The following is a 25,582-nucleotide window of genomic DNA, read 5'->3' on the forward strand; positions in this document are numbered from 1 at the left end:
AGCACAGGAACAGCTACTTCTTGCATCTCCTAAGGAATGCCCGATTTGCACTGCGCCCTAACTAAAAGGCACTCAGGAGTGTAAACCCTGTATAATGTGCTCAAGTGGGGATCAAACCTTCAATTGATTGATTCAGAAGCCAGACTGTGACCCACTGAGCCTTGGCTGACACTGATAATTAATGTACATTCACGCACAGACCCACTTAAACATGGGTGACAGGAGTAGGAAGCTGCTGGGGAACAGGAGCCCCAGTCTATTCCTCTAAGATTGATGCTCAGGCTGCTCATTTATTTTACAAAGTCCTCACCGAGTTTTGGAATCGTGCCCGGTCAGTCGGTGAATCTCATGCCAGGTGCAATGTCATCTACTGCAAAGCTGAGTCATGTCCCTCAGGACACAGGCAAACACACTGCTCTCTGTCGCCATTCACCTTCCCCAAGCTGGAAATAACTGGGACCCCAACACAACATGGCACTCCCTCCCAACACACCTCAGCAGGTGATTTCCACTGCAGGACGACACAGAAGTAGAATATAACACAATGGGAGACGGGGAGAGCAGCCATAAAGATGAAATGGCTCCTCGGGGTGCTGGCATGTCAGCTTCAAACCAGAAAGTAAAACTGGATTCAGATACATGTCCAATATGTAGCAGGGATGGGGGAAATGGGAGTGGGGGGGGGGAAAGAGGGAGTGGATCGGGGGGAGTGGGGAGGGGGGTGAAGAGGGAGTGGACTGCAGGGGGGGGCTGGAATGGGAGTGGATCGGGGGGAGTGGGGAGGGGGTGAAGAGGGAGTGGACTGCGGGGGGGGGGGTGGAATGGGAGAGGATCGGGGGGAGTGGGGAGGGGGTGAAGAGGGAGTGGACTGCGGGGGGGGGGGTGGAATGGGAGTGGATCGGGGGGAGTGGGGGGGGAATGGGAGTGGATCGGGGGGAGTGAAGAGGGAGTGGACTGCGGGGGGGGGTGGAATGGGAGAGGATCGGGGGGAGTGGGGAGGGGGTGAAGAGGGAGTGGACTGCGGGGGGGGGTGGAATGGGAGTGGATCGGGGAGAGTGGGGGGGGGAGGAAGAGGGAGTGGACCACGGTGGGGGGGAGGGGGGGTGGAATGGGAGTGGATCGGGGGGAGTGTGGAGGGGGTGAAGAGGGAGTGGACTGCGGGGGGGGGGGTTGGAATGGGAGTGGATCGGGGGAGTGGGGGGGAGGAAATGGGGGGGAGTGGGGGGGGAATGGGAGTGGATCGGGGGGAGTGGGGGGGGAAATGGGGGGGAGTGGGGGGGGGGAATGGGAGTGGATCGGGGGGAGTGGGGGGAGGGGGGGGGAGTGGTGGGGGGGAATGGGAGTGGATCGGGAGTGGGGGGGGGAGTGGGAGTGGATCGGGGGAGTGGGGAGGGGGGGGAGTGGGGGGGAGTGGGGGGGGAATGGGAGTGGATCGGGGGAGTGGGGGGGGAGTGGGGGGGGGAGTGGGGGGGTGAATGGGAGTGGATCGGGGGGAGTGGGGGGGGGAGTGGGGGGGGGAGTGGGAGTGGATCGGGGGGAGTGGGGGGGGAGTGGGGGGGGAGTGGGGGGGGAGTGTGGGGGGAGTGGGGGGGGAGTGGGGGGGGAGTGGGGGGGGGAATGGGAGTGGATCGGGGGGAGTGGGGGGGGAGTGGGGGGAGTGTGGGGGGGGGGAGTGGGGGGAGTGTGGGGGGGGGGGAGTGGGGGGGGGGAGTGGGGGGGGGGAGTGGGGGGGAGGGAGTGGGGGGGGAGTGGGGGGGAATGGGGGGGAATGGAGTGGATCGGGGGGAGTGGGGGGGGGAGTGGGGGGGGGAGTGGGGGGGGAATGGGAGTGGATCGGGCGGCTGGGGAGTGGGGGGGGAGTGGGGGGGGGGAATGGGAGTGGATCGCGGGGGATGTGGGGGTGGGGAGTGGGGGGGGAATGGGAGTGGATCGGGTTCGGCGGCGGGGCGGGGCTGGTTCCGCAGTGCGGATCCGCGCGGACACTTTGTGTCGAATGGGAAGCGCGCGCGGGATACACTGTATCAGAGCAGGAGCCCCCCGCGCCTGCGCTGTGAGGGGGGAGAGAGAGCGGGGATTCACTGGATCAGAGCAGGAGCCCCCGCGCCCTGCGCTGTGAGGGGGAGAGAGAGCGGGGATTCACTGGATCAGAGCAGGAACCCGGACACAATGTAACCAGGGTGACGGGAGCGCGGGTGACGATACAATGTAGCGAGCGCGCAGGAAGAGTCACTCATTCCCGGCGCCGGGAGCGCGCTACGGAGATCGGATACCGCGCGCCATCCCCCGGGAGCGAGCCGATCGGGCACGCGGCAGCAGCGGCCACTCCTACCCCCCACCCCCCCCCACCCGCTTAAAGAGAGGGTCAGACTCGGCCTCCTTCAACCTCACACCCCCCCCATTCTCCCCCTCCTCCTCTACCCCCCCATTCTCCCCCTCCTCCTCTACCCCCCATTTCTCCCCTCCTCCTCTACCCCCCATTCTCCCCCTCCTCCTCTACCCCCCATTCTCCCCCTCCTCCTCTACCCCCATTCTCCCCCTCCTCCTCTACCCCCCATTCTCCCCCTCCTCCACGACCCCCCATTCCTCCCCTCCTCCTCCACTCCTCCTCCTCCTCCACGCCCCATTCCCCCTCCTCCACGACCCCCCATTCTCCCCCTCCCTCCACGACCCCCCATTCTCCCCCTCCTCCTCTACCCCCCATTCTCCCCCCTCCTCCACTACCCCCCATTCTCCCCCTCCTCCACTACCCCCCATTCTCCCCCTCCTCCTCTACCCCCCCATTCTCCCCCTCCTCCTCTACCCCCCATTCTCCCCCTCCTCCACGACCCCCCATTCCTCCACTCCTCCTCCACTCCTCCTCCTCCTCCACGCCCCATTCCCCCTCCTCCACTACCCCCCATTCCCCCCTCTACTGTTAACCCTTCCCTCCCCATCCCTGCTTTCTATTAAAATGACCTCCACTTGCCCCCAAACCCCTGCAGTAAGATCTGTAACTTCTCCAGCAGATTCCAATTCCATTCTTTTCTGTATGTAGCAGATTGCAACCACAACGTTACAAACCCCTTTCCCCCACCCCCCAAAAGAAGATTGTAAATGCAATATTTCCCCAACAATGTTCATTACCTAGAGAAGCTCCTGAGCAGTCTTTGGCGGTTATTCCTGGGAATAGATCCACAGTACCTTCACTTCCTTTGGAGGAGGTAATGTGGGAAGATTGCCTCTGATCTTCCATTGCTTTTCAATCTTGTCTCTCTGCTGGCTTTGAGTTTTGTTTTTGTGGATAATGATGATTTCTCTGTTCTGTGAGGGTCGCCACTCCGCCCTGTCCTCTCACTCTCACTCTCACTCTCCCTCTCACTCTCACTAATGTCTACGATCCGATCCGCAGCTCTTTATTGCAAACGCAGGAGGAGACCGAGTGGGAAGGGGAAAAGAAGAGCCCTCCCACCTCCCCTCCATCTGCAAAACAGGGTGAGAGGTGAGGCGGCGTCGATCATTAGTTTCACGTCAGCAAAACGGTGCGGTGAGGGCAAAACAAAATACAGTCATCTTCTAGAAGACTGGTATTCATATTATCTAACCTCAGCACGTCCCAAAGGGCAGCCAGTAAAGTACTATTTTAACATTGGATTGTGCGAAAACGCGGAGCCAATTTGCGCATAGCAAGATCCCACACAGCAATGTGATAATGACCAGATCATCTACTTAGAAGTGAAATAAAAACAAGAAATGCTGGAATCACTCAGCAGGTCTGGCAGTATGTGTGGAAAGAGAAGCAGAGTTAACGTTTCGGGTCAGTGACCCTTCTTCGGTCAGTGACCCACCCGAAACGTTAACTCTGCTTCTCTTTCCACACATACTGCCCAGACCTGCTGAGTGGTTCCAGCATTTCTTGTTTTTATTTCAGATTTCCAGCATCCGCAGTATTTTGCTTTTGCTCAGAAGTGATGCTGGTTAAGAAACGAATTTTGGCCTCAGTACACTGGGGAGAACTTCCCCGATTTTAGGTGCATCTGCAAGGGCAGACAGGCCTTAATTTAATGTTTCCTACATTTTAAAACTACTTCATTGGCTGTAAAGTACTTTGGGACATCCTGAGGTGCTGAAAGGTATTGGAGAAATGTAAGTCTTTCATTTTCATCTGAAAGATGGCACCTCTGACTGTGCAGCACTCCCTCAGTACTGACCCCCCCGACAGTGTAGCACTCCCTCAGTACTGACCCCCCCGACAGTGTAGCACTCTCTCAGTACTGACCCTCCGACAGTGCGGCACTTCCTCAGTACTGACCCTCCGACAGTGTAGCACTCCCTCAGTACTGACCCTCCGACAGTGCGGCACTTCCTCAGTACTGACCCTCCGACAGTGCGGCACTTCCTCAGTACTGACCCTCCGACAGTGCAGCGCTCCCTCAGTACTGACCCCCCGACAGTGTAGCATTCCCTCAGTACTGACCCCCCGACAGTGTAGCACTCCCTCAGTACTGACCCCCCCGACAGTGTAGCACTTCCTCAGTACTGACCCTCCGACAGTGCGGCGCTCCCTCAGTACTGATCCTCCGATAGTACAGCGCTGTCTCAGTACTGGACTGGGATGTCAACCTGGATAACAGACTCAAGTCTCAGGGGTGGGAAGCCTATCTTTGGGATGGCAGCCGAGTGAAAGAAGGAGATGTTGGGGCTGGTGAATAAACGTCTGGTCAAAGAGGTGGATTTTTAAGTGGGCTTTAGCAGGAAAGAGGTAGAGAGGTGAAAGGGTTAGGAATTACAGAGTATGGGGCACAGGTAACTGAAGTCAGTGCTGCCAATGGAGGGGTGATGGGAATATGTGGTAAAGTCAAATAATGCATGAGTATGAGGAAAAGCCAAAAAGCTGGTTTTTAAAAAGAAAGACGGTCGTTGTCACGGAGCCTGAAATTTAGAAGCAGTGACAATTTCCCTCTCATTGATCTCAGCATATTTTGCCTATTTAAACCACTGTCTTACTGTGAGTGCTTGCCCTTAATGAGGCAAACCAGCACAACATAATTAATCTCGGCCTCCCCAACCCCCTGTCCCACCCCATCCCCTCCCCTCCCCTCCCCTCCCCTCCCCTCCCCATGCGTTTAAGTTGACTTCTTCCTACTTGTGTCAGTCCGAGGTCATTCAGAGTGTAATTGTTTATAAAGTCAGGGAGCTGTGCAAATTGTAACATGTTTGTCAGAAGCACGTTTCTCTTTATAAGGTTGTTCTGCATCGTAGAAAAGTGTAACTTGTAGCATGTTATGTCTGTTGAATGCTGATATGCTATTTTTAAGATCTTGTTCCCAGCACAATTTCAGAGGACGTATTGTTTTATAGGTTGAAGAGTGTAAGATACAATGTATTATTTTCTGCTGAAGTGCAACTGTGTCCCTTTAAGGCTGTGAAATCTACTTGCTGTTAAGTAAACATTGGGTGACTGTGTGCAAACCTTGATTAAGGAACTGCTGCTGTGAATGAAAGAAAGTTTGAGTTCTCAGAGTTGTTAGTTTGCAGACTACAGATATTCTGGGTCTGGTGATTGTTCTGGAAGGAGAACAATTGCTTCTTCATATTTTACCTTTGGTATTGATTCAAAAAGTTAAGGGTGACAATTAGGTTGTGACAAAACGTGTAAGATAATGGTTTTGTGCTCGTACCGGCAAATATCCTTTACACTGCTCTTGGTAATTCAGCAGATGCTGTTTTACGAAGGCAATAACAATTTTTCCTTGTGAAACACATCGTGTTCCCTGACATAATGCATCTCCCACCTGTTTACAAATGACTGTATGGTCTCACCCCCCCCCCCCCCCCCCCCCACTCCCTATCTCTGTAACCTCTTCCAGCCCTCCAACCCTCCGAGATCTCTGCGCTCCTCCAGTTCTGGCCTCTTGTCCATCCCCCGATTCCCATCGTTCCACCATTGACTGGCCGTGCCTTCAGCTGCCTGGGGCCCTAAGCTCTGGAATTCCCTCCCTAAGCCTCGCCACCTCTCCACCTCTCTCTCTTTTGTGACACTTCTTTAATGCTACCTCTTTGACCAGGTTTTTTTGGTCACCGGTCATACTATCTCCTTATGTGGCTCGCTGTCAAATGGTTGTCTGATAATGCTCCTGAAAAGTGCACGGGAAAGTTTTCTTACTTTAAAGGTGCTATATAAATGCAGGTTGTTGCTGTAGAATCCACCTGATTTTAACAAAGCTGTAAATTCTCCCGGATTCTGCTGCTGACTTGTTACTTCCAGGCCACAAGGCTCACTTGACAAGTAAACATTGGGAATGTTGGGACACAGATCAATGAGGAGCCTGCAGACATTCTGGTACCAGCATGTTTTAGTTCATTTTTAAACCGTAGGGGTGGGCTCAAGGGTTATGGAGAACAGGCAGAACTGGAGTTGAGGCCAAGATCAGATCAGCCATGATTTTATTGAATGGTAGAGCAGGCTGAAGGGGCCGAATGGCCTACTCCTGCTATGTTCCTACGGGTCTCCTCTGCTGCTGTCAATTCTAGACAAATGTGTTAGTGGCAAAATATGCTACACATTCCCCTGAATGCTCCTCTCCTCCCCCACGTTGAGAGTTTGACTTGTAATCCTTTCTGAATATGTAATCAGCTGAACGATTGTGCCCTATTCTGAGCCTTGGTGCTTTGGAGTGTAATTGCCCAACCAGTATATTCCTGAAGCAGGACAGATCCGCGATCCCAGTTTGGATCCCGGGCCTGTTTTGAGTAACTTCTCCCAGGCTGCAGCAGTAGTTGGGGTGCTCCAATCTGCCAGAGTGTCCCTGGGCTAGAGAGGACCATCTTGCTGCTGATTCCAGACTGATGAGGGCATGCCTGTGGAGGTCTGTTTAACTGTACTCAAGCCCACAGTCAAAAAGCCTCTGACACCCAGTGGCAGAGCCAGTGTCAGGTCAGCATGATCCCACACCCCAATTATGTGGCTTTGAAGGACCACCTCCATTTTGACCCCGGGAACTCCTGTTAACCACCTTTGGTCCCCAGGTTTGGCTAGAAAGTCTGCACCAGTCTGGAGCAGACAGCAGACCAGCTATAGAACAAAAGACTTGTTTTCACATAGTGCCTGAAACAACCAGGGCAATGAGGGTCCCCCTGCTCTGCCAATAGTGGGGACAGACTGGTGTCAGTTTAAAGTTTCATCTGATGGACAGCCCCCTCCGACAGTGCGGCGCTTCCTCAGTACTGACCCTCCGACGGTGCGGCACTCCCTCAGTACTGACCCTCCGACAGTGCGGCACTCCCTCAGTACTGACCCTCCGACAGTGCGGCACTCCCTCAGTACTGACCCTCCGACAGTGCGGCACTCCCTCAGTACTGACCCTCGACAGTGCGGCACTCCCTCAGTACTGACCCTCCGACAGTGCGGCACTCCCTCAGTACTGACCCTCCGACAGTGCGGCGCTCCCTCAGTACTGACCCTCCGACAGTGCGGCGCTCCCTCAGTACTGACCCTCCGACAGTGCGGCGCTTCCTCAGTCCTGACCCTCCGACAGTGCGGCGCTCTCTCAGTACTGACCCTCCGACAGTGCGGCACTCCCTCAGTACTGACCCTCCGACAGTGCGGCACTCCCTCAGTACTGACCCTCCGACAGTGCGGCACTCCCTCAGTACTGACCCTCCGACAGTGCGGCACTCCCTCAGTACTGACCCTCCGACAGTGCGGCGCTCTCTCAGTACTGACCCTCCGACAGTGCGGCACTCCCTCAGTACTGACCCTCCGACAGTGCGGCACTTCCTCAGTACTGACCCTCCGACGGTGCGGCACTCCCTCAGTACTGACCCTCCCGACAGTGCGGCACTCCCCTCAGTACTGACCCTCCGACAGTGCGGCACTCCCTCAGTACTGACCCTCCGACAGTGCGGCACTCCCTCAGTACTGACCCTCCGACAGTGCGGCACTCCCTCAGTACTGACCCTCCGACAGTGCGGCACTCCCTCAGTACTGACCCTACCGACAGTGCGGCGCTCCCCTCAGTACTGACCCTCCGACAGTGCGGCGCTTCCTCAGTCCTGACCCTCCGACAGTGCGGCGCTCTCTCAGTACTGACCCTCCGACAGTGCGGCGCTCTCTCAGTACTGACCCTCCGACAGTGCGGCACTTCCTCAGTACTGACCCTCCGACGGTGCGGCGCTCCCTCAGTACTGACCCTCCGACAGTGCGGCACTCCCTCAGTACTGACCCTCCGACAGTGCGGCGCTTCCTCAGTACTGACCCTCCGACGGTGCGGCACTCCCCTCAGTACTGACCCTCCGACAGTGCGGCACTTCCTCAGTACTGACCCTCCGACGGTGCGGCACTCCCTCAGTACTGACCCTCCGACAGTGCGGCACTTCCTCAGTACTGACCCTCCGACAGTGCGGCACTTCCTCAGTACTGACCCTTCGACGGTGCGGCACTCCCTCAGTACTGACCCTCCGACGGTGCGGCACTCCCTCAGTACTGACCCTCCGACAGTGCGGGCACTCCCTCAGTACTGACCCTCCGACAGTGCGGCGCTCCTTCAGTACTGACCCTCCGACAGTGCGGCGCTCACTCAGTACTGACCCTCCGACAGTGCGGCGCTCTCTCAGTACTGACCCTCCGACAGTGCGGCGCTCCCCTCAGTACTGACCCTCCAACAGTGCGGCGCTCCCTCAGTACTGACCCTCCGACAGTGCGGCGCTCCCTCAGTACTGACCCTCGACAGTGCGGCGCTCCCTCAGTACTGACCCCTCCGACTGTGCGGCGCTCCCTCAGTACTGACCCTCCGACTGTGCGGCGCTCCCTCAGTACTGACCCTCCGACTGTGCGGCGCTCCCTCAGTACTGACCCTCCGACTGTGCGGCGCTTCCTCAGTACTGACCCTCCGACGGTGCGGCACTCCCTCAGTACTGACCCTCCGACAGTGCGGCGCTCCCTCAGTACTGACCCTCCGACGGTGGCGGCACTCCCTCAGTACTGACCCTCCGACAGTGCGGCACTCCCTCAGTACTGACCCTCCGACAGTGCGGCGCTCCCTCAGTACTGACCCTCCGACAGTGCGGCACTCCCTCAGTACTGACCCTCCGACTGTGCGGCGCTCCCTCAGTACTGACCCTCCGACTGTGCGGCGCTCCCTCAGTACTGACCCTCCGACAGTGCGGCACTCCCTCAGTACTGACCCTCCGACTGTGCGGCGCTCCCTCAGTACTGACCCTCCGACTGTGCGGCGCTCCCTCAGTACTGACCCTCCGACTGTGCGGCGCTCCCTCAGTACTGACACTGTCAGTGTTGGCCTCTATTATGGGGCACTAATCTCTGCATTGGGGCTCAAACCCACCATTTTCTGATCCAGAACGCACGTTGGCCTTAACCAGTCCCCCATCTGCTGTTGGCCAAATGCTGAGTCTGACCACCTCTCCCCCCTCCCCCACCTCTCCCCCCCTCCCACCTCTCCCCCCTCCCCACCTCTCCCCCCTCCTCACCTCTCCCCCCTCCTCACCTCTCCCCCCTCCCCACCTCTCCCCCCTCCCCACCTCTCCCCCCCTCCCCACCTCTCCCCCCTCCCCACCTCTCCCCCCTCCCCACCTCTCTCCCCTCTCCACCCCCATCACGTTGCCAAACCAAACCACGCACTGCTCATAGCCATTGTCTGTCATCACTCAGGAAGAAAGGTCACTTGGACAAGTTACCAGAGGCTGTCTCATGCCTTTGGAACCATCCTTTAGCGTGAATCAGCACATTCTGGGAGGCAAGTTGTGCACGAGAGGCAGTTTGAACGTTTTATTGAAGTATCTCTGGTAGATGTTGACCTATATTTGGATATTATTGTGTAATCCTGTTTGTTCAAATCAATTGGGCTGCACATTCAGTGAACACGAGATGAGCACAAATCAATACCCAGTTTTAACACATTCATAACCAGTCCTGGAATCTGCCATTATTTCCCTCAGACAGAAGCTCTACCGGGTATGGTCTGCAGTGAGTGTGCACCCTGACTGAGACTCTCAGGGGCACACAGCTTAATACACCTCCTTCAGCCTCTTACTGGAATGCTCTGCTATATCCCAGACCCTTTACCATACCTCTGATATATCCCACACTCTTTACCATACCTCTGATATATCCCAACCCTTTACCATACCTCTGATATATCCCACACTCTTTACCATACCTCTGATCTATCCCACACCCTTTACCATACCTCTGATCTATCTCAGACCCTTTACCATACCTCTGATCTATCCCAGACCCTTTACCATACCTCTGATCTATCCCAGACCCTTTACCATACCTCTGATATATCCCAGACCCTTTACCATACCTCTGATCTATCCCAGACCCTTTACCATACCTCTGATATATCCCACACCCTTTACCATACCTCTGATCTATCTCAGACCCTTTACCATACCTCTGATATATCCCAGACCCTTTACCATACCTCTGATCTATCTCAGACCCTTTACCATACCTCTGATCTATCCCAGACCCTTTACCATACCTCTGATATATCCCAGACCCTTTACCATACCTCTGATCTATCCCAGACCCTTTACCATACCTCTGATCTATCCCAGACCCTTTACCATACCTCTGATATATCCCAGACCCTTTACCATACCTCTGATCTATCTCAGACCCTTTACCATACCTCTGATCTATCCCAGACCCTTTACCATACCTCTGATATATCCCAGACCCTTTACCACACCTTTCATTTTTAGTTTTGATTTGTTCATTCAGCTGTGTGGGTGTTGCTCGCTAAGTCAGCATTTATTTCCCATCCCTAATTGCTCTTGAGAATTGGTGGTGAGCTGCCGCCTTGAATCACAGCAGTCATTGTGGTGAAGGTGCATCCACAATATTATAGGATAGGGATTTCCAGGATTTTGATCCAGCAACAGTGAAGGAACATATTTCCAAGTCAGGATGGTGTGTGGCTTGGAGGGGAACTTACAGGTGGTGATGTTCCCATGCATCTGCTGCGTTTGTTCTTCAGGGTTTGGAAGGTGCTGTCGGTGAACATTCTTCGAAAGGTTTTACTGAGGGAAAAGGCACTTTCTTTGCTATCAATGATGATTCCTGTCTGTGGGAAAGATTTATTTTCTTCATGTAATTTTTCCTTCTGCCTTTCTCCGAAGGTGTTGTCTCTGTGCTGTGTAACGGTTGATCAGTGTGTGTGGATAGTCAATGCGCTATTCGGCCATGGAGTACCTCACTGCTGAACCCAATCCTGTCCTTTTGGATGCTCAGCAGGAGCTCACTGGATATTGATCAGGTGTGGGGACATTGGGTGCCCATGGAATAGAGTGAGCAATGTCTGAGAGTGCTGAGTGAGAACAGATATCTCGGCTTAGTCCCAGGATCAGAGTGGACAATCACTGACCAACTGAGCCTGTATGTCCCAGGGTCAGAGTGGACAATCACTGACCAACTGAGCCTGTATGTCCCAGGGTCAGAGTGGACAATCACTGACCAACTGAGCCTGTATGTCCCAGGGTCAGAGTGGACAATCACTGACCAACTGAGCCTGTATGTCCCAGGGTCAGAGTGGACAATCACTGACCAACTGAGCCTGTATGTCCCAGGGTCAGAGTGGACAATCACTGACCAACTGAGCCACCAGGGGAGCCCTGGAGCTCCAAGCTCTGCTCGATGTGAAGTTCAAGCCAGTGTTATTTCAGTTGCTTGCAAGCAGGAGTAACTAGAAGCAGCAGCCTCTCTCTATTGATAATCAATAGTAACAAATAATCCAAGGGCAGCACAAACTGTGTCCCTGTATACATTCCCAGGGTTAGAGAGAAGAGGAGATAACTGGGGGAAGGTGGGGGGCTGCAGGATTTAATGAATGGATGCCTGTCACTCAGCAGCAAAGTGAAACCTCCTTCTTACAATTTGCACTGTGCTCCTTTGTGAGGCCAATGCAAAGTTGAATTTTGTGCAGTCTGTTGGTCGATTTAAAATATGTCACTCTGCTGGGTCTAACAATCCCGAATTAGACATTCCAAAAATAGGGCAAGCTTGTGCTGTCACTGAAACTCTCCTAAAATGGTTCCCTTTCAGGTTACTGATGTGTTATGCGTTGCAGATAACACAACATAACATCAATAGAGAGAGAGAGAGAGAGTGCAGTGATGTCACTGAACAATAAATAGAACACTGCAGCAGAGAGACAGAGAAGAAGAAATGAACGACAGAAAGAAACGGTGGCAAAAAAAAAGTGAAAGACTGGGGGTGTGTGGTTAAGTAAAGAAAATAAAGTGAGGGAGGGAGAGAAAGCAGGAATAAAGGAAGGAATGTAGTCGGGAAACACTGAGATGAAGAGGGAGACAGATAGAGAGGTGACAAGCTTCTAGAGACTTCCGTCTGCAAGCTGGTGTTTCTGTGCCTGTGGCCCATTACTAAGTGTGATGCAGTGAAACTGTATTTACAGCATTAGTGAGCAAGCTGTTAAAGAGCTGATTTAGGGGATATGGAACTGACTGAATCTCAGGCTGGATTCACAGTAACCCATAGCCATCGAGTGCAGCTTGTGAGACTGCTGGGCAGAGACAGGACTGACTGGGGGCAGGGGAGGAGGGTGCAATCATTGTAGACTATTGATCTCGAATTGCCCAGTAGCAATTAGTCATCTGGGCCTTTTAAGGTTTGAAGAATTAAGTCCTAAGAGGCTTGAGGTACAAGCTGAGGTCAAGCCAAGGGGGCATGGAGATGGGGGAAAGTGGGGATGATCTGTATTGGCCTGGCCAAAGAGCTGGGTTTTAAGGAGAATGGAGAGGTGGAGCGGTTTAGTGAGGGAATTCCACAGCATGAGGCTAACAACACAGCTGCCAATGGTGGGGCAAGTAGTGAGGGGGGGGCGGATGCAGAGAGTTCTTTTGGGTGGTGGGGGGGGTTTGTGGGCCTGGATAGTTCACTAAGAGAGGGAGGTGTAAGGGCATAAAGGAATTTAAGCACAAGTGCAAGAATTTTAAGAATCTGGTCTTTGTTTTTAAAAAAACAAATTCCCCCCCCCTTTAAAGAAATACTTGTACACAGCAACATCCCATAAATAACAAGATGGCCATCACCAGATGGTGAAAGAGGGGGTAATTCAGACACTTGAAGAGTTTAAAATTGATAAGGAGGAGGTATTAGATAGTCTGTCTAGACTTAAAGTTGGTAAGGCACCAGGACCGGATGAAATGCATCCAAGAATACTGAGGGAAGTGAGGGTGGAAATCGCAGAGGCACTGGCCATAATTTTCCAGACTCCCTTAGACTCGGGGTTGGTTCTAGAGGACTGGAGATTGGAAATGTTACACCCTTGTTCAAAAAAGGATGTAAAGCAACTACAGGCCACTCAGTTCAACTTCAGTGGTGGGGAAACCTCTTGAAATGATAATTCTGGACAAAATTAATAGTCATTTGGGCAAATGCGGGTTAATTAAGGAAAGCCAGCATGGATTTGTTGAGGGAAATTTGTTTTTAACTAACTTGCTGGAGTTTTTTGAAGAGGTAACCAAAAGTGTTGATGAGGATAATGCATGGACTTCCAAAAGCCATTTGATACAGTGCCACAGAACAGACTTGTGAGCAAACTTACAGCTCATGAAATGAAAGGGACAGTAGCAACATGGATACGGAATTGACTGAGTGACAGGATACAGAGAGTAGTGGATAATGGATGTTCTTTGGGCTGGAGGAAGGTTTGTAGTGGAGTTTCCCAGGGGTCAGTGTTGGGACCCTTGCTCTTCCTGATATATATTAATAACCTAGACCTTGGTGTTCAGGGCACAATTTCAAAGTTTGCAGATGATACAAAACTTGGAAACATTGTGAACTGTGAGGAGGATAGTGTAGAACTTCAAAAGGACATGGGCAGGTTGGTGGAATGGGCAGACAGGTGGCAGATAAAATTTAATGCAGAGAAATGTAAAGTGATTCATTTTGATAGGAAGAACATGGAGAGACAATATAGAATAAAGGGTACTATTCTAAAGGGGGTGAAGGAGCAGAGGGACCTGGGTGTATATGTGCATCAGTCATTGAAGGTGGCAGGACAGGTTGAGAGAGCGATTAATAAAGCATACAGTATCCTGGGCTTTATTAATAGGGGCATAGAGTACAAGAGCAAGGAGGTTATGTTGAACTTGTATAAGACATTAATTCGGCCTCAGCTGGAGTATTGTGTCCAGTTCTGGGCGCCGCACTTGAGGAAATACGAGAGGGCATTGGAGAGAGTGCAGAAAAGATTCATGAGAATGGTTCCAGGGATGAGGAACTTCAGTTATGAAGATAGATTGGAGAAGTTAGCACTGTTTTCCTGGGAGAAGAGAAGGTTAAGAGGTGATTTGATAGAGGTATTCAAAAATCATGAGGGGTCTGGACAGAGTAGATAGAGAGAAACTGTTCCCATTGGGGGAGGGATCGAGAACGAGAGGGCACAGATTTAAGGTAATTGGTAAAAGAAGCAATGGAGACCTGAGGAATAACTTATTCACACAGCGTGTTTAGGATCTGGAATGCACTGTCTGAGAGTGTGGTGGAGGCAGGTTCAGTGAGTGTTTAGGATCTGGAATGCCCTGTCTGAGAGTGTGGTGGAGGCAGGTTCAGTGAGTGTTTAGGATCTGGAATGCACTGTCTGAGAGTGTGGTGGAGGCAGGTTCAGTGAGTGTTTAGGATCTGGAATGCACTGTCTGAGAGTGTGGTGGAGGCAGGTTCAGTGTGTGTTTAGGATCTGGAATGCACTGTCTGAGAGTGTGGTGGAGGCAGGTTCAGTGAGTGTTTAGGATCTGGAATGCCCTGTCTGAGAGTGTGGTGGAGGCAGGTTCAGTGAGTGTTTAGGATCTGGAATGCACTGTCTGAGAGTGTGGTGGAGGCAGGTTCAGTGAGTGTTTAGGATCTGGAATGCACTGTCTGAGAGTGTGGTGGAGGCAGGTTCAGTGAGTGTTTAGGATCTGGAATGCACTGTCTGAGAGTGTGGTGGAGGCAGGTTCAGTGAGTGTTTAGGATCTGGAATGCACTGTCTGAGAGTGTGGTGGAGGCAGGTTCAGTGAGTGTTTAGGATCTGGAGTGCACTGTCTGAGAGTGTGGTGGAGGCAGGTTCAGTGAGTGTTTAGGATCTAGAGTGCACTGTCTGAGAGTGTGGTGTAGGCAGGTTCAGTGAGTGTTTAGGATCTGGAATGCACTGTCTGAGAGTGTGGTGGAGGCAGGTTCAGTGAGTGTTTAGGATCTGGAGTGCACTGTCTGAGAGTGTGGTGGAGGCAGGTTCAGTGAGTGTTTAGGATCTGGAGTGCACTGTCTGAGAGTGTGGTGGAGGCAGGTTCAGTGAGTGTTTAGGATCTGGAATGCCCTGTCTGAGAGTGTGGTGGAGGCAGGTTCAGTGAGTGTTTAGGATCTGGCGTGCACTGTCTGAGAGTGTGGTGGAGGCAGGTTCAGTGAGTGTTTAGGATCTGGAATGCACTGTCTGAGAGTGTGGTGGAGGCAGGTTCAGTGAGTGTTTAGGATCTGGAATGCACTGTCTGAGAGTGTGGTGGAGGCAGGTTCAGTGTGTGTTTAGGATCTGGAATGCACTGTCTGAGAGTGTGGTGGAGGCAGGTTCAGTGAGTGTTTAGGATCTGGAATGCACTGTCTGAGAGTGTGGTGGAGGCAGGTTCAGTGAGTGTTTAGGATCTGGAGTGCACTGTCTGAGAGTGTGGTGGAGGCAGGTTCAATCGAGGCCTTCAAGAGGGAATTAGATAATTATCTGAAAAGGAAGAATGTTCAGGATTATGGGGAGAGGACAGGGGAGTGGCACGAGGTAAATTGCTCCTTCAGAGAGCCAGCACGGACACGATGGGCTGAATGGCCTCCTTCTGTGCTAACAATTCTGTGATTGAGATAATCTCTATTTGTGATGTTGAAAGAAACACTGGCATTTCTATAGTGCTTCTCACTGCCTCAGAATACCCTGAAGTGCTATATAGCTAATGGAATACTTTTGAAGTGTAGTCACTGTTATAATGTGGAAATTGTCATTTAATGGGTAATGGTTGACCAGAACACTGAGGATAACACCTCTGCTTGTCTTTGAAATAGTGGCCACTGGGATCTTCTACATCCACATGAGAGGGAAGATGGGGCCTTGGCTTAACATCTGAAAGATGGCACCTCCGACAGTGCGGCACTCCCTCAGTACTGCCCCTCCGACAGTGCGGCACTCCCTCAGTACTGCCCCTCCGACAGTGCGGCACTCCCTCAGTACTGCTCCTCCGACGGTGCGGCACTCCCTCAGTACTGCCCCTCCGACAGTGCGGCACTCCCTCAGTACTGCCCCTCCGACAGTGCGGCACTCCCTCAGTACTGCCCCTCCGACAGTGCGGCACTCCCTCAGTACTGCCCCTCCGACGGTGCGGCACTCCCTCAGTACTGACCCTCCGACAGTGCGGCACTCCCTCAGTACTGCCCCTCCGACAGTGCGGCACTCCCTCAGTACTGCCCCTCCGACGGTGCGGCACTCCCTCAGTACTGACCCTCCGACAGTGCGGCACTCCCTCAGTACTGCCCCTCCGACGGTGCGGCGCTCCCTCAGTACTGGCGCTGGGAATGTTGGCTTGGATTATGTGCTCAAGTCTCTGGAATGTGACTTGAATCCGTGATTTTCTGACTCTGGTGCTGTTGAGAGAGCTGCTCGCTGAGCCTCAGCTGACACTGTGCAAGTTAAAACTTAAAGGGATAAGTCCTTGAAATAGGGCTAAGCAGTGAGAGGACAGCCCAGCCTGTCAACGTGCACACCCAGACATGTGGATGGTTACTTCTGCCTGGTCTTGGGGCAGAGTGACTAACATGAAACCCCAGTGCAGTCGCCTCTCACTCCGGGTGATCAAGCCAAGGAGAGTAGGCAAGAGGTGCTGAATGAACCTTGTTAGGCCAAATGCTCCTTAGGATGTTTTACAATGTTAAGGGTGCTATATACATGCAAGTTGTTATTGACTTGACTCCAAGCAGCGACAGCTGAGCTCCCAATGACCACATTACTGATTCAAGGTTTTTTAAAAATCTGGACTCCTTCGATGTTTTAATGTTGTCAGTCATTGTCGTTACTTGCTCACATTGTCAGTTTAATTTGTGTGTCAGTCTGCGAGTCAGACAGATATTTGTAGCAATATCATGGCCAAACATGGTTCTGCCTTCACCCAACTGCCATACATATTGCCAAATGATCAATGCCCTAATCCTGGCCCATTTCACCCCCGCCCCGACCCTTCTTCCTGTCCTGGAGACCCAGCCAAGACCATCTACCCCAGACAAGGGACTGAATCTGGGGACACCCTTCTGATCTATATGGCTCAGAGACTTCATGTCAAAGCCACCATAACAGCTCTCTGAAACCATCACTATGGTGGGTGGGATGCCCCACTCTCTACCCCCTGTCCTGGGGGAGGGGGGAGGGGGCTGAGAGGGTGTGGGTTGAAGTGGGTGGTTGAGGAGAGGGTTGGGGGGGGGGTAGTGAGTGTGGGGTTGCGAGCAGTGGGTGGAGGGTGAGGGGGATGGGGTAGAGGTTGTGAGTGGGTGTTGGGGGGGTGAGGGTGGAGGGAGTGAGTGTTGGGGTGAAGATGGGGGTGAGGGTGGAGGGAGTGAGTGTTGGGGGGGTGAAGATGGGGGTGAGGGTGGAGGGAGTGAGTGTTGGGGGGGTGAAGATGGGTGTGAGGGTGGAGGGAGTGAATGTTGGGGGGGTGAAGATGGGGGTGAGGGTGGAGGGAGTGAGTGTTGGGGGGGTGAGGGTGGAGAGAGTGAGTGTTGGGGGGGTGAAGATGGGGGTGAGGGTGGAGGGAGTGAGTGTTGGGGGGGTGAAGATGGCGGTGAGGGTGGAGGGAGTGAGTGTTGGGGGGGTGAAGATGGGGGTGAGGGTGGAGGGAGTGAGTGTTGGGGGGGTGAAGATGGGGGTGAGGGTGGAGGGAGTGAGTGTTGGGGGGGTGAAGATGGGGGTGAGGGTGGAGGGACTGAGTGTTGGGGGGGGTGAAGATGGGGGTGACGGTGGAGGGAGTGAGTGTTGGGGGGGGTGAAGATGGGGGTGAGGGTGGAGGGAGTGAGTGTTGGGGGGGGTGAAGATGGGGGTGAGGGTGGAGGGAGTGAGTGTTGGGGGGGTGAAGATGGGGGTGAGGGTGGAGGGAGTGAGTGTTGGGGGGGTGAAGATGGGGGTGAGGGTGGAGGGAGTGAGTGTTGGTGAGGGTGGAGGGAGTGAGTGTTGGGGGGGTGAAGATGGGGGTGAGGGTGGAGGGAGTGAGTGTTGGTGAGGGTGGAGGGAGTGAGTGTTGGGGGGGTGAAGATGGGGGTGAGGGTGGAGGGAGTGAGTGTTGGTGAGGGTGGAGGGAGTGAGTGTTGGGGGGGTGAAGATGGGGGTGAGGGTGGAGGGAGTGAGTGTTGGTGAGGGTGGAGGGAGTGAGTGTTGGGGGGGTGAAGATGGGGGTGAGGGTGGAGGGAGTGAGTGTTGGGGGGGGTGGAGGGAGTGAGTGTTGGGGGGGGGTGAAGATGGGGGTGAGGGTGGAGGGAGTGAGTGTTGGGGGGGGTGAAGATGGGGGTGAGGGTGGAGGGAGTGAGTGTTGGGGGGGGTGAAGATGGGGGTGAGGGTGGAGGGAGTGAGTGTTGGGGGGGTGAAGATGGGGGTGAGGGTGGAGGGAGTGAGTGTTGGGGGGGTGAAGATGGGGGTGAGGGTGGAGGGAGTGAGTGTTGGTGAGGGTGGAGGGAGTGAGTGTTGGGGGGGTGAAGATGGGGGTGAGGGTGGAGGGAGTGAGTGTTGGTGAGGGTGGAGGGAGTGAGTGTTGGGGGGGTGAAGATGGGGGTGAGGGTGGAGGGAGTGAGTGTTGGTGAGGGTGGAGGGAGTGAGTGTTGGGGGGGTGAAGATGGGGGTGAGGGTGGAGGGAGTGAGTGTTGGTGAGGGTGGAGGGAGTGAGTGTTGGGGGGGTGAAGATGGGGGTGAGGGTGGAGGGAGTGAGTGTTGGGGGGGGTGGAGGGAGTGAGTGTTGGGGGGGGGGTGAAGATGGGGGTGAGGGTGGAGGGAGTGAGTGTTGGGGGGGTGAAGATGGGGGTGAGGGTGGAGGGAGTGAGTGTTGGGGGGGGTGAAGATGGGGGTGAGGGTGGAGGGAGTGAGTGTTGGGGGGGGTGAAGATGGGGGTGAGGGTGGAGGGAGTGAGTGTTGGGGGGGTGAAGATGGGGGTGAGGGTGGAGGGAGTGAGTGTTGGTGAGGGTGGAGGGAGTGAGTGTTGGGGGGGTGAAGATGGGGGTGAGGGTGGAGGGAGTGAGTGTTGGTGAGGGTGGAGGGAGTGAGTGTTGGGGGGGTGAAGATGGGGGTGAGGGTGGAGGGAGTGAGTGTTGGGGGGGGTGGAGGGAGTGAGTGTTGGGGGGGTGAAGATGGGGGTGAGGGTGGAGGGAGTGAGTGTTGGGGGGGTGAAGATGGGGGTGAGGGTGGAGGGAGTGAGTGTTGGGGGGGGTGAAGATGGGGGTGAGGGTGGAGGGAGTGAGTGTTGGGGGGGGTGAAGATGGGGGTGAGGGTGGAGGGAGTGAGTGTTGGGGGGGTGAGATGGGGGTGAGGGTGGAGGGAGTGAGTGTTGGTGAGGGTGGAGGGAGTGAGTGTTGGGGGGGTGAAGATGGGGGTGAGGGTGGAGGGAGTGAGTGTTGGGGGGGTGAAGATGGGGGTGAGGGTGGAGGGAGTGAGTGTTGGGGGGGGTGAAGATGGGGGTGAGGGTGGAGGGAGTGAGTGTTGGGGGGGGTGAAGATGGGGGTGAGGGTGGAGGGAGTGAGTGTTGGGGGGGTGAAGATGGGGGTGAGGGTGGAGGGAGTGAGTGTTGGTGAGGGTGGAGGGAGTGAGTGTTGGGGGGGTGAAGATGGGGGTGAGGGTGGAGGGAGTGAGTGTTGGTGAGGGTGGAGGGAGTGAGTGTTGGGGGGGTGAAGATGGGGGTGAGGGTGGAGGGAGTGAGTGTTGGGGGGGGTGGAGGGAGTGAGTGTTGGGGGGGGTGAAGATGGGGGTGAGGGTGGAGGGAGTGAGTGTTGGGGGGGGTGAAGATGGGGGTGAGGGTGGAGGGAGTGAGTGTTGGTGAGGGTGGAGGGAGTGAGTGTTGGGGGGGGTGAAGATGGGGGTGAGGGTGGAGGGAGTGAGTGTTGGGGGGGGTGAAGATGGGGGTGAGGGTGGAGGGAGTGAGTGTTGGGGGGGGTGAAGATGGGGGTGAGGGTGGAGGGAGTGAGTGTTGGGGGGGGTGAAGATGGGGGTGAGGGTGGAGGGAGTGAGTGTTGGGGGGGTGAAGATGGGGGTGAGGGTGGAGGGAGTGAGTGTTGGGGGGGGTGAAGATGGGGGTGAGGGTGGAGGGAGTGAGTGTTGGGGGGGGTGAAGATGGGGGTGAGGGTGGAGGGAGTGAGTGTTGGTGAGGGTGGAGGGAGTGAGTGTTGGGGGGGTGAAGATGGGGGTGAGGGTGGAGGGAGTGAGTGTTGGTGAGGGTGGAGGGAGTGAGTGTTGGGGGGGTGAAGATGGGGGTGAGGGTGGAGGGAGTGAGTGTTGGTGAGGGTGGAGGGAGTGAGTGTTGGGGGGGTGAAGGTGAGGGTGGAGGGAGTGAGTGTTGGTGAGGGTGGAGGGAGTGAGTGTTGGGGGGGTGAAGATGGGGGTGAGGGTGGAGGGAGTGAGTGTTGGTGAGGGTGGAGGGAGTGAGTGTTGGGGTAATTGAATAAAGCAGCAGATCCCACTCTGTCCCGGATCCCGCTCTGTCCCGGATCCCGCTCTGTCCCGGATCCCGCTCTGTCCCGGTTCCCGCTCTGTCCCGGATCCCGCTCTGTCCCGGTTCCCGCTCTGTCCCGGATCCCGCTCTGTCCCGGTTCCCGCTCTGTCCCGGATCCCGCTCGGGATCCTGCGCGGATTTTCCGGAACCAATGTTGCCAATGTTAAACCTGTGACGTGGCGCCTCGCCATTGGCTGCTGGTGATGTCATTCCAGTAAGATCCGGGTCTTTCTCCCTGTTTTTCTCTGTTTTATGGGTTTTTTTTAACCCGTTTTCTCGGCCCCGATTTCCGGCACCGCGGGAACCGGGAAGAGAGACCGGGAACCGGGGACAGGGAACCGGGAAGAGAGACCGGGAACCGGGGACAGGGAACCGGGAAGAGAGACCGGGGACAGGGAACCGGGAAGAGAGACCGGGAACTGGGAAGAGAGACCGGGAACCGGGGACAGGGAACCGGGAAGAGAGACCGGGAACCGGGGACAGGGAACCGGGAAGAGAGACCGGGAACCGGGGACAGGGAACCGGGAAGAGAGACCGGGAACCGGGGACAGGGAACCGGGAAGAGAGACCGGGAACTGGGAAGAGAGACCGGGGACAGGGAACCGGGAAGAGAGACCGGGAACCGGGGACAGGGAACCGGGAAGAGAGACCGGGAACTGGGAAGAGAGACCGGGGACAGGGCACCGGGAAGAGAGACCGGGAACCGGGGACAGGGAACCGGGAAGAGAGACAGGGAACCGGGAAGAGAGACCGGGGACAGGGAACCGGGAAGAGAGACCGGGGACAGGGGACAGGGAACCGGGAAGAGAGACCGGGAACCGGGGACAGGGAACCGGGAAGAGAGACCGGGAACCGGGGTCAGGACCGGGAAGAGAGATTGGGAAGAGAGACCGGGAGCGGGGCAGGAGCAGCCGTGTAATAAGCTTCTGATTCCAGTTCAAAGGGGAATCTCTTCCCAAACCACCAGCCCCTTGTCACAATTTGTAACCATTTAAAATTTCTGGGAAAGTTCTTTCCAGAAATAAAAGAGGAAGGTTTCCCACTTTCACTTGTAAATTGATAGTGTGTCTGGGGAGGGGGTTTTCATTCCATATACCAGGTGAAGGGGAAGGGGAGATTTGGAAATGGTTCTGTTCAATCAAACAGCTCGTCTTTAAATCAAACTGCACAAGAGGGGTGAGTAAATTGGGGTTTTTTTTTGGGGGGGGGGGGGGTTTGGGGTACATTCTGGTTCCTATTTTTTGTCCTAAACCAATTTCTGGCTTTTTAAACCCCTGGGAAACATTTTAGTGCGTTGTTCAGACCAGCTGCGTTGCCCCCAGGGTTGTCCTGTTATAACCCCCTGGTCCACCTCACCCACCCCGTAACCCCTCCCCTCGGCTCCCTTCCTCATCTCATCCATTCCCCTCCCTCGACACCCTCCTTCCCTCCTGCCTGCACTCCCTCCCCTCATCCTTCACCAACCCCACCCCCCAATCCCAATCTGAGACTAGGTCCTGCTGCAATGGCTAGCCTGCAGTGCAGAGAGCTCATCTTTGCCGGGTAGTGCCCAGTGAACAAGCTGGGGCAACACCCCCCCCCTCCCCCTTCACCCCCCCCTCCCCCTGTGGGGGGGGGGGGGGTGGATAAGGTGCCAATCAGCAAGCGTGGCAGGACCCTCACCAGTAACCCAAGATGGGGGTTGGAATGTTTAATTGGAGGGGTTTTTATGGTGCTCCCCTGTAGCAGGAAAGTGACAGAAACCCGGGGTGGTTGTGTGATCATGCGGAGCAGCCAGTGTGGATGGTTCCTGTTTGCCTGGTACCAGGGAATGGGACCACCTCGTGGCTTTCAGTAGGAATTATCCCTCGCAACAGCGATCTGTCGAAGTGGTCATGTTGATGGTAAAGTTTGATTAGATTGGCTTGCTGGTTTTGCAAAGATCAGATTCCCTGCTGGTGAATCACAGGACGGGGGGTGGGGGGAGAACGGGGTGCAGGTTGGATGCAAGGATTGGGTCTACTCTGTTGGCTCAGTGATTCTGGGGGAGTTGCAGTCTCCTTGCAGGCTGTGGGTACAGATTGTGACCTAGTGGAAGGGAGGGATGCGGGGACCTATGTGAGAGGGAGCTGCTTCCTGAAATCGTAAGTGAGCTTTTAATCGGATTTGGCTGTGAAGAAAGGGGCTGAGGATTAAGCTGAAACACCTCAAAGCCCCCACCACCATAACCTCAACATCTCTACTTCAGAGAGAGGAGTTTTGATTTCTAGCTGCTGGTTGTTAGCAATGCTGCTGTCCAGGAGGAGGCAGGTGTAAATGACAGCTTACTGTATGTGGTGTGCAAGTAATTAATGTCGAGACTCCTCTTGTTGAATGGTGTAGTGAGATGTGAGACTGTGTCTCTGTCCTCTCCTGTTCAGGGCAAGGGATTGTCTCAACCCCATCCATTATCTCACTCACTTTGGATCATTTCCTTTGTGTGAACTTGGGCAGTGAGAACATTATTCAACTATGGAGGTCATCACCATCAGCTCCATTCTGATCCTGTCATTGCCCCAATATCCAAACACACTCCCTTTTCATTAGGGAGCAAGGAGGAGTGGGAACCTTCGCTGATTTCCTCTCCTAACCAGGGGCGCTGGGGCCCACAATTAGCTAACTCAACCCTGATGTGGGTCCTGTCTCGGGACTGTTCCTGGTTCCTCTATGGAAGTGACCACTGGCCTCTGCAGTGCCATTTATTTTCCTGCTGTGTGGCCATTTGTCTCTGAACTCTCATTTCATACAGAAGGCTTTGAGTAAGGAATTTTTAAAAAAAGATTGAATTTATATATAGCACCTTTCATGACAACTGGATGTCTGAAAGTGTTTTACAGCCAATGAAGTGTAGTCACTGTTGCAATGCAAGAAACGCAGCAGCCAATTTGCACACAGCAAGATCCCACAACCCAGATCATCTGTTTTTAGTGATGTTGGTTGAGGGATCAATATTGTCCCCAGGACACCGGGGAGAACTCCCCTGCTCCTCTTCCAATAGTGGCCGTGGGATCTTTTACACTCACCCGAGAGGGCAGACGGGGCCTCGGTTTAATGTCTCATCTGAACGATTGGTGCCTCCAACAGTGCAGCACTCCCTCAGTACTGCATTGGTGTGTCAGTCTTGATTTTTGCACTGAAGCCTTGGAGTGGGACTTGAACCTGGAATCTTGTGATTCCAAGGTGAGAATGTGACTTACTGAGCCACAGCTGACACTATGCCAAGATGCTGATGAATATTAGCTCATTAATGAGGCTGGTGAGGTAACAGAAACTCCGACATACTGATCTCACCCATTGATTCCTGCCTGGGTACCATTAACCTTGTGTGGGGATGTGGGGATACAGGGGTGATGTTTCCTCTATCAGTTGCAATTTTGGTGCGAAGGGAGAGGTGCGGAGAGTGAGTGAGTTGGGAGTGGGGATGGGGAGCGATGTGGATGGTGCACGAGGACGTCACTGACAGAAAGGTGGAAAAGATGTTCAGTTAAATATAGAGTTTGGTGACATGAACCTTGGGTTTTAAGAGGTTGTATTATAACAGAAAGACTGAAGGGGAGAGGTGTTATGATCTTGGGGAACGGTGATTGAATAAAGAGGTTTTTGAAGTCAGTGAGGGAGGAGTGAGTGTGTCAGACGGCGAATTTGTCAGAACTTAACAAGGGTAAAGAGCAGGAATTTCAGAGAACCCTAAAAATATTGATTTTGATTTGAGATGGGACAATGATTGGAGTGGGGGTGAGTGAGTGATTGTGTGTTGGCATTCCCCAGCTCAGTCACCTTCCTGCCAAGTCAGCTGTTCATCTTCTCCCCCATAACTTTGACCATTGGAGTCTGGCATCTGGTGTATTTGCACTTATCATTTCTCCAACTCCTTTCAAAACCTCAGAACATTCCAAAGAACTTTGCAGCCAATGAATTACTTTGGAAGTGTAATCGGTATCGTAGGAAATGCAGCAGCCAATTTGAACACAGCAAGGTCCTAGAAACTGCTAAAGGGCCAGATACAAAAACAGAAAATACTGAAAATACTCAACAGGTCTGGCAGTGTCTGTGGAGAGAGAAACAGAGTTAACGTTTCAGGTCTGTGACCTTTCATCAGAACTGGACCAGATAATCTGCTGTTGTGTGACAAATATTAGTCAGGACACCGGGGAGAATGCTGTACTTTGAAATGGGGTCTTTCTATATTCACCTCACAGAGTCGGTGCGACCTCGGTTAACCATCTCATCCAAAAGACGGCCAGGCCGACAGTGCGGCACTCCCTCAGTACTGACCCTCCGACAGTGCGGCGCTCCCTCAGTACTGACCCTCCGACAGCGCGGCGCTCCCTCAGTACTGACCCTCCGACAGCGCGGCGCTCCCTCAGTACTGACCCTCCGACAGCGCGGCGCTCCCTCAGTACTGACCCTCCGACAGCGCGGCGCTCCCTCAGTACTGACCCTCCGACAGCGCGGCGCTCCCTCAGTACTGACCCTCCGACAGCGCGGCGCTCCCTCAGTACTGACCCTCCGACAGCGCGGCGCTCCCTCAGTACTGACCCTCCGACAGCGCGGCGCTCCCTCAGTACTGACCCTCCGACAGCGCGGCGCTCCCTCAGTACTGACCCTCCGACAGCGCGGCGCTCCCTCAGTACTATTTGTATCTGACAGCGGATGAGACTTTGTCCCTGGCCCATTGCAGTGAGGGCTGGTTTCCAACAACTGTGTCTAGAAGTGGCTTGTGAGATAGTTGATGCGTTAGTTTTAATTTTCCAAAATTCCCGCGATTCGGGGAAGGTTCTGTAAGATTGGAAAATAGCGAATGTCACTCCTTTATTCAAAAAGGGAGGGAGACAGAAAGCAGGAAACTACAGGC

At 54.4% G+C, this 25,582-nt stretch overlaps 2 protein-coding genes across 3 annotated transcripts in view; one reads left to right on the forward strand and one right to left on the reverse strand.

The window, feature by feature from the left end:
* LOC137355928 (reticulon-3-like) overlaps positions 1-3,470 on the reverse strand; it is a 33,255-nt gene extending 29,785 nt beyond the window's left edge. The window contains exon 1 of the mRNA XM_068021596.1: positions 3,124-3,470. Coding sequence (XP_067877697.1) covers positions 3,124-3,232 — 109 coding nt within the window. The 5' untranslated portion in view covers positions 3,233-3,470. The remainder of the gene's footprint in view (positions 1-3,123) is intronic.
* Positions 3,186-25,582, forward strand: part of LOC137355927 (protein phosphatase 1B-like) — a 52,703-nt gene continuing 30,306 nt past the window's right edge. The window contains exon 1 of one of the 2 annotated variants that reach the window (XM_068021595.1): positions 3,186-3,478. The gene's annotated coding sequence lies outside the window, so the exon portion shown is untranslated. Of the gene's footprint in view, positions 3,479-20,918; positions 21,886-25,582 lie in introns of those variants that run through there. The other variant, XM_068021594.1, reaches the window with a different exon arrangement.

Source organism: Heterodontus francisci, chromosome 44 (assembly GCF_036365525.1).
Source record: "Heterodontus francisci isolate sHetFra1 chromosome 44, sHetFra1.hap1, whole genome shotgun sequence".
Lineage (NCBI taxonomy): Eukaryota > Metazoa > Chordata > Chondrichthyes > Heterodontiformes > Heterodontidae > Heterodontus > Heterodontus francisci.